Source organism: Ictalurus punctatus, chromosome 21 (assembly GCF_001660625.3).
Source record: "Ictalurus punctatus breed USDA103 chromosome 21, Coco_2.0, whole genome shotgun sequence".
Lineage (NCBI taxonomy): Eukaryota > Metazoa > Chordata > Actinopteri > Siluriformes > Ictaluridae > Ictalurus > Ictalurus punctatus.
Genome location: NC_030436.2, coordinates 3,840,754 through 3,855,502, shown reverse-complemented (window position 1 = coordinate 3,855,502; position 14,749 = coordinate 3,840,754). Strand labels below are relative to the sequence as shown.

The 14,749-nt window shown below is 37.6% G+C and overlaps 1 protein-coding gene across 1 annotated transcript; it reads right to left on the bottom strand.

Moving 5' to 3' along the window:
- Positions 1–2,553: 2,553 nt before the first annotated feature.
- isy1 (ISY1 splicing factor homolog) lies at positions 2,554–12,414 on the bottom strand. Its single transcript, XM_017450506.2, has 11 exons — positions 12,336–12,414; positions 12,015–12,037; positions 11,818–11,869; positions 11,426–11,491; positions 10,945–10,987; positions 9,396–9,508; positions 9,124–9,241; positions 8,899–9,021; positions 4,358–4,476; positions 3,938–4,024; positions 2,554–3,577 (listed from the first exon to the last, which is right to left on the bottom strand). The coding sequence occupies exons 1-11, from the start codon at positions 12,336–12,338 to the stop codon at positions 3,470–3,472; spliced, it is 855 nt and encodes a 284-aa protein (XP_017305995.1). The 5' UTR covers positions 12,339–12,414; the 3' UTR covers positions 2,554–3,469.
- Positions 12,415–14,749: the final 2,335 nt, after the last annotated feature.

The following is a 14,749-nucleotide window of genomic DNA, read 5'->3' as shown; positions in this document are numbered from 1 at the left end:
TCCAGAGTTATTATGAGATCAGAAACCTTACTTGTAGCTACACGTGGTCCTTGTACAAGTACTTCTGTCTTATCAGAATTAAGCAAAAGGAAGTTAGTTAGCATCCAACGTCTAATGTCCTTTACACATTCCTCAACTTTATTAAGCTGCTGTCTGTACTCTGGCTTCGCTGAAACATACAACTGTGTATCATCAGCATAAGAGTGGAAGCTAATTCCATGTTCACGAATAATTTGACCTAGAGGTAGCATATATAAAGTAAAAAGCAGTGGGCCTAAAACAGAACCTTGTGGAACACCAAATTTAACCTTGGTATGCGTGGAGAAGTCTCCATTTACATCTACGAAATGATAACGATCGGTCAAATAAGACCTGAGCCAGGAGAGGACTGTTCCCTTAATGCCAACAACGTTTTCTAATCTATCAAGGAGAATAGTATGATCAATAGTATCAAAAGCTGCACTAACAACCTTGATCAGAGGCCAGTAGTAGGTCATTTACTACTTTAACCAGCGCTGTTTCTATGCTATGATGAGGTCTAAATCCTGACTGATACATTTCATGAATGTTATTCCTATGCAAGTATGAGCATAGCTGCTGTGTACAACTCTTTCTAAGATCTTGGAGGTGAAGGGGAGATTTGATATTGGTCTATAGCTGGACAGTTGAGAGGGGTCAAGGTCAGGTTTTTTAATCAGGGGTTTAATAACTGCTGATTTAAGTAATTTTGGTACATAGCCAGTGCTAAGGGAAGAATTGATTATATTTAAAAGTGGTTCAATTACTCCAGGACAAATCTGTTTAAAGAAACAGGATCTAGTAGATAGGTACAGGATCTAGTATGCAAATTGATGAATTCGCTGAAAAGATTAATGTAGCTCGTTCGGTCTCTCTAAGGGGAGTAAAACATTCTAAAAGTTGATTTGATATTGCTATATTATCATCTATAGGGTTAGTTATAATACTGTAAGTATTATATAACATAATACTGACCTACATATGCGTATACATATAATACTGACAGGTAGTTGAGAACAGTTTAACGTCACCACATTACACGGGTTTCTTTCAAGTATTACAAACTGTGTTTCAGGTTCTGCTGACTCTGATTTTCACTCCATACCACTAAACCAATTTTAACCACAAACAAAAGTCAGATTTCTCACGTAAAAACTCATTTTCTGCCACCTTGTAAGGTTTGTCTGGAATGAAGACGGCGAACTTAAAACCATGGAAAACATTCTCAAGGAAAATCTGAATAGTACCAAAAAGAGTGTAAAAAATGTAAAATGACCTATTACACTGTAAAAAAGGTAATTTTTTGTATATATATATATATATATATATATATATACAGTATTTTGAGGACCTATAGCCTATATAACCCTAACCCTATCACCTGTGTGTGTGTGTGTGTGTGTGTGTGTGTGTGTGTGTGTGTGTGTGTGTGTGTGTATATATATATATATATATATATATATATATATATATATATATATATATATATATATATATATATATATATATATATATATACACACACACACACACACACACACACACATACACATACATATACATATACATACATGTACATACATTCACACACAGGTGATAGGGTTAGGGTTATATAGGCTATAGGTCCTCAAAATACTGTACATCACAACCATTTTGGCACAGTTAGGTCTCTTGAGAAGGTATAAAAAAATTTTTTTTTAAAACCAACAAAACTTAGATCTAGATCTACTCTAGATGAACAAATGGGCAACAGGGTGGCATTGCTGCTGATATTTTTGGGGTGTAATTTGTAGGAGTAGCAAAAAGACCCATTTTCTATATCATTGTAACTTTTGACCTCTATGTTATAGTCCTGAAGACACCAAGTTTCATGACAATGCGTAAAATTGTTATTGAGATACAGCGTCACTTCCTGATTGGCGACTTCATTGCCAGATTTGTTGGCTCATACAAGTCGAATCAAAATTCCACTCGTTAATTTTTGTGCGGCTTGGTCTGAAGATGTTATGTAATTTGGTGAAATTTGGACAAGATTTGTAGGAGGAATGGCAAAAAATAGTTTTTAAACAAAATCCAAGATGGCCGAAAATCTAATTAGGAAACTGAGGTCATAGGGTCAAGTGTACTCTAGAAATCTAGGGACACCTGGCATTGAAATTTTGGCCACACGGTTCTAAAGTTATAGGCATAAACATACTTTGAAATTTGGCCAAGATTTTACCTGTTCTTGGCACTACAGCTTTGGGAGCTTGGGACCTTGGGCTGCCATAGACCCCCTAGGCAGAATAACAATAATAAGCAGAATCTGTAGATAAACAGTAGGTGCCTTGCATCATTGGTGCTCGGCCCCTGAAAAGCCAAAGAACAATAGGGTGCTTACACACCTTCGATGCTTGGCCCCCTAAAAAAAACAACACCACAAAAAGAAGCACACAGCTCCAGGTCACAAACTGTTCCTCCAGTCCTCTAAATTAACTGGGAAAAGACCTCATTGTAAAACAGACTATGAAGCCAAGTAAATACAAAATCAACCAATTGTGTAGAAAAATTTTACTGGTCCAAAAAATTTAAGCATTGTATACAAAACATATTTACAAGTAACTGTTTGCTCATGTTTATACTCAACAGCATATTCCCCGAAAACACACTATATGGCCAAAAGTATGCGGACACCGGAACACCACAACCCATATTTGGGCTTCTCCAAACTGTCGCCACAAAGTTGGAAGCACACAATCATATAGAATGTCTTTGTATGCTGTAGCATAACAATTTGCTTTCACTGGAACTAAGAGGCTCAAACCTGTTCCAGCATGAAAATTACCCTGTGCACAAAGTGAGCTCAATAAAGACATGGCTGGTTCCATAAAGACAAGGCTGGTGAAGAAGAACTCGAGTGGCCTGCACAGAGCTCCAACCTCAACCCCACTGAACACCTTTGGGATGAACTGGAACACCAACTGCATCACAGGCCTCCTCACCCAACATCAGTGCCTGCCCTCATTAATGCTGTTGTGGATGAACGGACAAACCCCCACAACCACATTCCAAAATCTAGTGGAAAGCCTTCGTAGAATAGTGGAGGTTATTATAACAGCAAAGGGAGACTAAATCTGAAATGGGATGTTCAATACGGGTGTGATGGTCAGGTGTCCCCAACTTTTTGGCTATATAGAGTGTTTGACATTTGGAAATGGTGGTATAATCACATCGTAAAAACACTCCTCTCATAAACAGAAATGTCAGATGTATTGGCATATATGAGCCACTGCAATGCATCTTACCAGTTTTGTGGAGTTAGTCAAGTGCACATCAAAATGGATTCAAGGGTTCCAGTTTTTGAATGACATACACATTTACAATTCATCACCTGAACCCCCTCAAAAGAATTAAACGCATGAACTTGCTTGATGGTAAAAATCCTGATGCCCATACACGAAGACGGGTATCGTTACAAGCCGAGCAGCGCTTTAGCTTCTTCACTTTGTGCCATTAAGCTCTCGCTGGCGTACTTCTGGAGCAGCTCCATCTTCTTTCTTCTGACCAAGGCTTCTTCAATCTGTGGTGAATCGATTCAATCATTAAAGTGCAGGCTTAATTTTTTAGCTCAAATTAGAAGAATTGATAGTTAACAAAACAATTGTCCATTTTCTAATACTATGATTAAAATTGATTGACAGATTATCGTATATAGACAAATAGAACTTTGTTACTATGATCTGAGCCGTTTCACTAAATGCTTGATTGTGATGCAGTATGCGTAAAACAAAACAAAATGAACTATTTGTGGCTTTTCACAATTAATTATGTAGGCCAAAATATTGAATATTTTGTATTTAACTGTGCAGCCCTGACCAAGGCAGCCCTAATTCTACAGCGATAGGTTCTGTTTGATGTGTTCTGACATGCAGTTTCTCACCTCTTTCTGTGATGGCACAGGTACATGAGCAATAAACGTTTGTGCTCCATCCTCCCCCTCCATCGGATCCCTCATCTCATCATCAGACTACAGATTTTAAAAAAAAAAAAGAAAAAAAAGAATACAAGTTAGAACAAAGAACACTCAGTGACCAACATATTGTCTAATAATAACCAATTTAATAAATCAATCATTTTGAAGAACTTGATTGGATGGTCAATGATAATGATAATAATTTGGGGGAAAAAAATGTATAGCAGACCAAGAATTTTGGCTGCTGCTCTTTCTTTCAGAAATTTGAACAGTGCATGCCCACAATCCAGTATAGTAGCCGTCATGAGACACCCACAAGGGACAAACTGAATTTCCGGCATCACACTTAAAGGCATCAGATGTATGGTGTTCTGCATGTGCCATTACCTCATCATCTTTGACAGCATATATGTATTCCTCCTCTTCTTCCACCTCCTTCGCCCCTCCACCCCCAGCCAAACGAGCCTCTTTTTCTGCTTTCCACTTCTCAACAGCCTCTGCTATTGCTGTGAGAAAATAATTAAATACAACAGATCAATACTTCAACAACATATACAGTCATTTGAAAAAATAAGTAAACCCCATGGAAATTGTTGGCTTTTTTTTTTTTTTTAAATACATATTTGGACCAGCAAAGATTTGATCCTCTTTGAAACAGTGCATATTAATAAAGGTGATACACTATCAAATGACACATAATAGTGACATTTTGTAGTAATTTTCACAATTTAAATGAAGAAAAAACTAATCAGTCTCATGGAAAAAGTAAGTACACCCCATACATTTATCACATCTTCAAATCCATAAAATCAGAATCAGGTGTTCAAGAGTGGGTGCCAGTGATTAGAACCTGCTTGGGAAGTGCAGGTGGAACCTGTCTTATTTAAACCCCTCTCATCTAGTGTCTGGTGTTCCCTTTTCTAGGTGAGGTGTGTGGTGTAATCATGCCAAGATCTAATGAGTTCTGTAAGGCCTTCAGAAAAAAGGTTGTGGATGCCTAGGAGTTTTGCAAGGGATTTCAAAAGATCTCCAAATTTTTGAAATACATCTGTCCACTGTAAGGAAAATAATCTACAAATGGCGCACATTTCAAACGACTGCAAATTAGTCCAGGACTGCCCGTCCCAGCAACTCCAGCCCAAGAGCGGACCGTCTGATGCAAAAAGAACCCTAAAAGTTCATCACAGGATCTGCAAGCAAGTCTTGCAACTGTTGGTGTGAAAGTGCATGCAAATTTGACCTGCATGTGAGGCGTGCCAGGAAAAAGCCTTTGCTAGACTACAGTTGCCAGTGAGCATATAGGCAAAGACCAGGCCTTTTGGAATAATGTGCTCTGAACAGACGAATCAATGATAGAGTTGTTTGGCCACAGTAACAGCAGCCATTTTTGGCACAGACTAAAGACAACTTCTCAGAAGAAGCACCTCATACCAACTGTGAAGCACAGTGGTGGAAATGTTATGGTTTGGGGTTGCTTCTCTGCCTCAGGGACTGGACAGCTTGCATTCATTGATTCAACTATGAATTCTGCATCTTATCAAATAGTGCTTGAAGATAATGTGAGGTCATCTGTGCAAAAGTAGAAGCTGAACCGAAACTGGACCCTTCAACTAGAGATGCACCGATGTTTCAGCTGATAAAGGCCATTTTTCCTGCTATCGGCCGATGGTTTATAAACATCCGATGATCAGGGCCGATTATATCCCGTCAATCAAAAGAGGGCGGGGAAACACATCGATTTTATAAAGATGATGTCTCTTGTGTGGAATGATGACAGAAAACTGCAGTTTGTAATCTCTGTAAGCTCTGCACTGCTAAAAATTTTGCACCGGACGCTGCAGCAGTGAAACGAGTCCATCCGCAGCCGCTACTACCACTGCTCGTTCTGAATTAAAGGGCCAGTACACCGTTGAAAGATTTAAATGAAGACGAGTTGTAAAAAGGAATATATTGCTATTTATTGCAAAGAAAATCATTTGTAGAGTAGTATATTTCATATGTAGTTAACGTTAATGAGTTAATATCATCAAAAAAAGGTTTATATTAGGCCTATATATTACCAGTTTGATGTTCAGTGATGAAGTAGAAATGCTTGTGTTTGTAGTGAGTGAATGTGAGATGAACAGGAGGTTTTTTAGAATTCAGTCAATGTTAATATGAATTAATAACATTTCATCAAGTTAAGAAATCTTACTTTAATCTTAAGAATTTAGTTCATGTGTTAATGTTAATATGAGCAATATGTTTTATGTTTATAGGACCAGTTACTGTGAAACAGTGTGCTGAAATGGAGAGAATGAAGTTTTTTATTTGCATTTCTTTCAGAATTGTGGAATTAATTATTATTTATTTAAAAGAAGGTGTAAAAGGCATAACGATCGTTATCGGTTATCGCTATCAGCCGATATCACTCTGAATAATCGGTTATTGGTGCATCTCTACTTTCAACAGGAAAATGATCCTAAGCACACTAGCAAATCTACTAAGGAACGACTCAAAAGGAAGAAATGGAGGGTTACGGAATGGCGAAACGGTCAGGACATGCAGGAAAGCCCTCAAACATCTTGTAACTGAAAGAATATTGCATGGAAGAGTGGTCAAAAATTCCAGCAAGCCTGGTGGACAATTATACAAAACACCTACAAGAAGTTATTTCTGCTAAAGTGGGCAATACTAGCTTCTGAGGCCAAGGGTGTACTTACTTTTTCCCACAGAAGAATCTCACATCTATTGGTATTTCTGTTGAATAAATGATTGCAACAGCTCATTTTCCTTGCGGTTTTGCTCAAGTATATCACCGTTATTGATAGGCACTGTTTCAAACATGATCAATGATCCTGATCATGCTTGTCTAAATATGTCAACAATTTCCATGGGGTCTACTAATTTTTTCACATGACTGTATTTACTTTAAGTGCAACATACAATACCTTGCATAAGCATTCACCACTCTTGAATATTTTTGACACTCTGTAGTGTCAAACGATATGGACTTTGGATTTGGGATGTCATGACTACACAAAATAGCCAATAATATTAATGTGTTTAGGGGGAGGGGGGTAGGTGGAGATGATCACATTAGAGTAGCAATCAAGAAGCAAAGTTTAACTCTGAAGAAGCTGGAAAGATCCACAGCTCAGATGGGGGGGGGGGACTGTTCACAGGACAACCACAGCCCAGATGTGGTGTGATGCTCCTCATCAGCAGGTACTGGGAAACTGCTCAGAATTAAGGACAAGATGGGCCAAATACAGGACAATCCTAGATGAAATCCTATTCTAGTCTGCAAGAGACCTGAGAAATTATATTGAAATAATATTCTGCTTCAAGATATTAACTCTGATATTTTAAATTAAATATTCGAATATTTCCTGAACTGAATCCTTGCACCGCTACTTAGATGTTATGAGTCAGTCAGTGTTGTGTTCTTGGAACATGCAAAGTTGTTATGAGGTACCTTGACTGAAAATCCTCAGGTCTTTCTACCTGAGCCAAGGCATTGTGACTGAAGGTCACATAGTACTGCAGCATAGCTGACTGACTCTGGCTCACATTTAGACACCAAACCTCAAGCTGCACGTCTGCCATTCAGATAATTAACCCAAATAGCAAACACATGGCTGGGGATATGACCAGCATGTAAGGCCTCGAGTCTCTCATTGTACACACACAAGGACACCCTTTCTATCCACATCATTATGTGGACAGTCTGGTGTCTTTCATTGAAATTGTGAAAATGTGTGTGGACTGTAATGAAGTGAAATCACGTTTTAGCAGTAGTACGAGTGCCACGTGGTGAGATGCCTTTCCCAGAGGCACGAAATAACCAAACTGGGTTTGTCACTCATTTAACTGGTCATGATTGTAATTAAACTGCATGTGAGAGACAGCCTTTTTCATAATGGGATCATAACATTAATCCAAGATCCCCACCATCCTTGATACATAGGACAACTGTGAACAACAATTTTTGAACAAATGCTTTTTGAATGTTCATACTACATACAATATTTATATTGCGTAGAGACAGAAATCCACATTTTATGCACATCAATGTTTTGCTTTTACTTGCCTAATTAGTTGAAATATGATGGTTTCCTACATATTTCTGTTAAATGATGAAAGAAAATTGCTCTGAATGATAAATGCGCACTCATGGCATATGTTAACTGTTTAGATATGTCCATCCGTCCATCCGGTTTCCATACCGCTTATCTTACACAGTGTCACCGGGAGCCTGGAGCCTATCCCAGGGAACTCGGGGCACAAGGTGAGGGACACCCCGGACTTCACACACACATTCACAGACTATGGACATTTTAGAAATGCCAATCAGCCTATAATACATGTTCTTTGGACTGGGGAGGAAACCGGAGTGCCTGGAGGAAACCCCAAAGCATGGGGAGAACATGCAAACTCAGGGCGGAGACGGGAGACGGAGGGCGCACGCAGGGCGGAGACGGGATTCAAACCCGCATCCCCGGGGGTACGAAGCAACAGGCTAGCCACTAAGCCACTGTAAACCCCCCACCCCTCCCCCCAATTTAGATCTGTATCAGCGTAATAAAAGAATTTGTAACGTATAAAGTAAACGTTTTAAACAGTGATGGGACATGTCCAACATTTTTTAACAGGAAGTTTTCTGTAGCTGAATATAAAATGGCAGTTTCTTAGGAATATATGCACAACTTGGATACAAAACACCATTGTGCTGCACCCCATATAGCAAGAATATAGAGCACATGTATATTTTTACATCTATGTCTGGCTGGCCAAGAGAAGGAGAAAATACACATCAGCAACAAGTAAACATTACATTTTTGGCAGAACTATTCCAGCCGAAATTTTTAACAGATATAACAAATTCCTTGCAGAGCACTCCATCTAAAAGAGTTGTTGTTTTTGTTTTTAAATGTAACATGCCCTACCTTGTTTCTCATATTCTTGTTCCAAGGGCACTAACACACCGTCGTCCTCATCTCGGTAGCCATAATACTCAGCATCGATGTCCTTCATTAGCTCACCCCTTGTTTTTCTGGGTGGTGGTACAGCTATAAAGGGCATCATAAGGTAAATGACGCACGGCCCAGAGACTTGTAAAAGCAAATGGATACGTTTAGGATTTTACGTTCATCATGAAAAATTTTACTCACGTTCTTTTTCAAATAGCTCTCTGACTCCAGGTAGTTCTTTTGCGGCACCAAAATATTTGTAGCCTCTGTTTCCTGGCACTTCTTTGCCCTCGTGATCCAGCATCTTCGGCCCGATTCTCTAATGCACGTGCAAACGAAATTCAGTACAACATACAGGAAGTGTTCCAAAGTAATTACTAATCATTATGCAAGTAGCTATAGCTTTAGAGTTATATAGAATTGTACTAGGAATTCTTCTATTTGTTCATGTAGGGTGGATTTAGAATATTTACTGCATAGTCAGGGCCTCCCAGTTCTTTGATTCGAACCTCCCAGTGGCCCTTCTCACGGAGAAGCTTGTTAATTTCATCATTCATGTCTCGGATCTTGAATTCCCCTAATCCAGCTGATTCATAAAAAAAACATGAGGATTATATAGTTTCATCTGTAATGGTGAAATGTTACGGCTCTTACTGAACAACACAGCAATAAATATACAGTCCCCTCCAAAAGGATTGGAATGGCAAGGCCAATTCCATTGTTTTTGCTATACGTTGAAAACATTTGGGTTTGAGATTAAAAGATGAATGAGATGACGGACCGAAATTTCAGTTTTCATTTCCTCGTATTTACATCTAGAGGTGTTAAACAACTTAGAACATGACACCTTTTGTCTGAACACACCCATTTTTTTAAGTGATCAAAAATAATGGAACATGTGACTGACGGATGTTTCTTGGTGCCCAGGTGTGCCCTGTTAAATTGATTGTTTAAAGAATTAGTAGCTCTGAATGTCTACTTGTGGTTTGAGCCCTGGGTTTCACCTGTGAAGACTGCATTTGTTGTTAAAAAGGATAAACCAACATGAAGACCAGAGAGCTGTCTATAGGAGGAAAGCAAGCAACTCTGAAGCCGAGAGAAGAGGGGAAAAATCGATCAGCACCACTGCACAAGCATTGGGCATAGCCAACACAACAATTTTAAATGTCCTGAAAAAGAAAGAAACCACTGGTGTACTAACAACCAGACATGAAACAGGCCAGACAAGGAAAACAACAGCAAATGATGACAGAAACATGAGAGAGCTGAGAAGAAAACCTCCAAGACAAGTCAGTGACATGAACAAACTTCACATGGTAGGGGTGAAGGTATCACAATCCATGGCTTGAAGAAGACTTCAAGAGCAGAAATATAGAGACCAAACCACAAGATGAAAACCAGTCATCAGCAGTAAGAATCAGAAAGCCAGATTGGAATTTGCAAAGAAATACAGAGATCAACCACAAAAGTTCTGGAACCAAGATGAACCTCTACCAATGTGATGGAAAGGCCAAAGTGTGGAGAAGGAAAGACATAAACATACAAGACAAAACATACAAGCTCATCTGTGAAACATGGTGGAGGTAGTGTCATGGCTTGGGTTTGCATGGCTGCTTCTGGAACAGGTTCACCAATCTTTATTGATGGTGAACAAGCCTGGCTTGTTCTCTCTCCACTCTGGCTGTCTAAACCTAATTACACAATTTGCATCATTTTCAAATTTTATTATAATTGATGTATTCAAAAGTAAAATTGCTGTAATGCTGTATGTTTAATTCCAGGTTTTAGTCGCTGAGAATACATCCAACACCTAAAGCTTCTTAAATGTATTTTTTTTTTAGCTGACCCATGTGTGGCGGTACGATGAAGGAAAGGAGCACTGAATGCATGTGTCATATATGGCAAGACTTTATTTTCACAATTAGTTAAAGTATGTGTTAATTGTATAATTAAATCGAAATAATTGATTAACATTCGCAGCACATACGTAGCTTCTGAGCCGCTGTATAATAAAGTACATACCGTTCTGAATTTGTGCCACCTTCTTTGAAATCTCACTGATGATCTACAAGAAAAGTCAAGAGTCAAAGTTTTAGTGAACAGAAATGTTGTATGTACAGTAAGTGTGCACATTGATACAGACACCTGACTGCTGGGGTGCACTGATTACTGATTACAAGACAAAAGTTCTTGTTGCAAATTTTAAAAGACTTAAAAATTATTGCATGCCCATCTAACCTCACTACAAACATTTTGAAGCAGAACGACGCAGGATAGAAATTTGCTATAAAACGATACAGGATAGAAGATTACATGATTTAAAATAAACAGAGATTTTCACCAAACTGCTGAGTTTACAATACGAATATGAACAGGATATTCTGAATCATAATTAAATAATAATACATTTGACTTGGCAAAATTCTTTGTGCCTAAACACGGCCAATGCTCAGAGACACGTCATAGAGTCCTAATTAAATACGTGCAATAAAAGTTCTCTTACCTGCCGTCTCCACTTCTCTGCTTTAGGCAATTCGTTGCATTCTGAGGCAAGATATGGCCGTCTCTCCTGTAATTGTCCCGCAAAGCAGTAAAATATTAGTTAATATGATTGGCACAATAACTTGATGCAATTACAGTGCTTTTAACAATTAACATTATAACAAAGCAGGTTTCTAGAAAAAAAAAAATACACCGATTTTTATCCCTAATGAGCAAGTCAGAGGTGACGGTGTCGAGGAAAACTCCCTGAGATGACATGAGAAAGAAATCTCAAGCGGAGTCAGACTCAAAATCAAGGACATTTTCTTCTGCACAACCCTGGATACTGGGATTATAAATCATTACAGTATAATGATTAAATCAAATTAAAAACACACATGATTAAACAGTTACCTTCACTTTCCCTTCTTCTAGTTGAGCTTGACGAAACCTGGCCAAGGCCGTCCTGCAGAGGAGAAAACAGAGAAGGTGTAAACAAGTGCTCAACTAGTAATGAGTAAATTCTTCAACAACATAACTACATTGAAATGAACCAGACACTCAGATATATAGATATTGGATATATAAATACAACACAAGTCAATACTTACATGGCCTTTTCTGCGTTTCGAGCCTGTTTTTATATAAAAAAAAGAAAAACACATTATTATGATGATTACATTGCTACATTATTATTATTATTATTATTATTATTATAACATGGCATTACGTTAAGCTAACTAGCTAGTTCACCAAGCAAGAGATATGTGTTTCTTTAGAGAGAAATTCAGGTGAATTACGAGTACCTAAGGTCTCAAAACGTTTAAAAAAATAAATAAAAATCATTAGCCAGTAGATTGTGGCCATTATTGAGATGTATATGTATGTATTTTTTTTACCCATTTATCAGTTGTATATAATCGTATGCTTACCATGGTTGGGTTTCAGAGCAGAGACCTACACGTACGAGCGCGACGACGCCAAAATATGACGCAACCAACCACTTCCGTGGCGCAGAAATATGACGCAGCCAGAAGCCATTCCGTTCAAAACAGGACAAGGCAGTTTAACGTATTTTCTCGTACATCAGTTTGTCGCCAATTTTAGTACATTTGAGAATTTTATACAGATTTGTTTGTTTGTTTGTTTATTCGATATTGTTTCGCCATCTTGTGGCACAAGACTGCCATTATAAATCTATAGTTTCCATTCCGGGAATGGCTGCTTACTACATTGAAGACCTATTTAAAGAACATTTCATTCATAATTTAAAACTGTGTTCATATTATTTAAGAGATTGGTGTTGAGAGTTTTCTTTTCTTTTCTTTTTAAATCTGGTGATATGCTGCTGCTGCAAGAAATAAATGATAAAATGTTATATACCTTTTAATTGTGGGTTTCTACTATGATTATTACTTAATCTGTTCATTCCGAATTTTAGAAAACATTGCTTGTGAATTTGGAAAATATTGAAGATTTTCTAAACCCTGTTATTGTTACTGCATGCAATGGTAAAATGTTACTTAGGCCAACATTTTAATATGTAGGCAATTTTGCTTAGTTTACTTAGAATATGTCAGTGATTAATATGGATATGATTATTATTATTATTATTATTATTATTATTATTATTATTATTATTATTATTATTTTTAAATGCAGTTATATTGGAATGTGATTTATTGATGCCATTAATAAGTATGCTACAAATAAATAACGTGAATAAAAGTAAAAGCCATAACCAATGAAAACATTTTTAAAAAATGATTTTTAGTCAGTCTTGACTAAAGGATAAGGCACACTTATTCAAAATATGATAGAAATATTCTTCTTTCATATATAGATAGTTAACACTGAGGATTTCAGAAATATATTATGTCTTGGGGTATTAGTTTTATTAATGGCAAGAAATCTTAGAAGTTGCAAATGATACAAATATATCTGAAACTATATGTGAGTATTGCAAGTGTATGACTATTTATGCAATGCACCATATAAACCATGATAGAATTGATCTTAATAGAACTTATTATTCGAATAAAATACAATTGAATAAACTACACACTGAATATATTGGGGGTATGTAACTGAACCAAGAATAAGTGGTCTCTTGGAAACCATAACTCCTAATGGAAACCAGTAGGCCAATTTGCTTTAATTGAAATAATAATTTTTAAAGAATGTTTGTTACATCAAAAAAAAACAAAAAAAAAAACAACACCTATAACTCAAACCACATATTTTACTTACTGATCAGTATACAAATGCATTTGTCATCATTATTCCTACCATGCTGGGATTGATCTTCATTCTATATACAAGCCTCCTCTTGCAGCGTAATTGAGCCAGAATGAATAATTCATGTATGTGGTGCATGAGCTCAACAAAGGGCTTTCTAAAGAAGAGAAAGTGTTGACAAGCTAAAGGTCCACTTGCAGGTGTGGAGAATGGGTCTTCAGGCTTGGGGAGGGCGGACAAGACCTTGACCCCTAAAGGCTACTAATGTTCCGGCTTTTAATTTTAATGAAGGACAGCAACACAGCCAGTTTCTCTATACAGACAAAAGCTGAAGGGGGTTTCTGGCAGAGCTTTGGTTTCACTCTGACGGCTCATCAGTGCACTGTGTAAATGTATCATTGTCATGTGACAGTGTTGGTGTGTGAGCATCATGTAAAGAGCAAAGAAAAGCATTTCAATAGGTATTATCTGAATTTAAAAAGCAATGACGCAACAAATCCAGGCCTTTGTATATTAATTCATAAATAAACACACAAGTATGTAAGTAAACAAGCAAATAAATAAACATTTTACTGTTACTATACATGAAGGAAAATTATATATCACCTAATCTGATTACCGAACCGTGTTATTTTTGATTGTTTTTCTTTTAGTGCTCGGCACATTGGATGTGAAATGAAACACTGACTGTGAGATTGATGTGATTTTTCCATAAGGATATGCACGTATAAAAATATTGGTACTGTCCTTGCATTCTAAAAGGTAGGAGAATGTTTTCGGTAGGTAGACAACATTTCTAGCATTTTCAATCACTAAGATACGTCTACTTTGTACGCTGGCATAGAGACGACAGTTTCTGAAAAGTCCCCTATTTTGTACTAATTTAAAGAAAGATCATCTGTACCGGACTGGCACCCTGTCCAGGGTGTACCCCGCCTTGTGCCCGATGCCTCCTGGGATAGGCTCCAGGTTCCCCCGCGACCCTGAAAAGGAGTAAGCAGTTGAAGATGGATGGATGGATAGATGGATCATCTGAACCCTTTTCATATAAGGAACCATAATTCTGTTCACTGGCCAGGATAATCAGAGTTAACTAATTACATGTTAA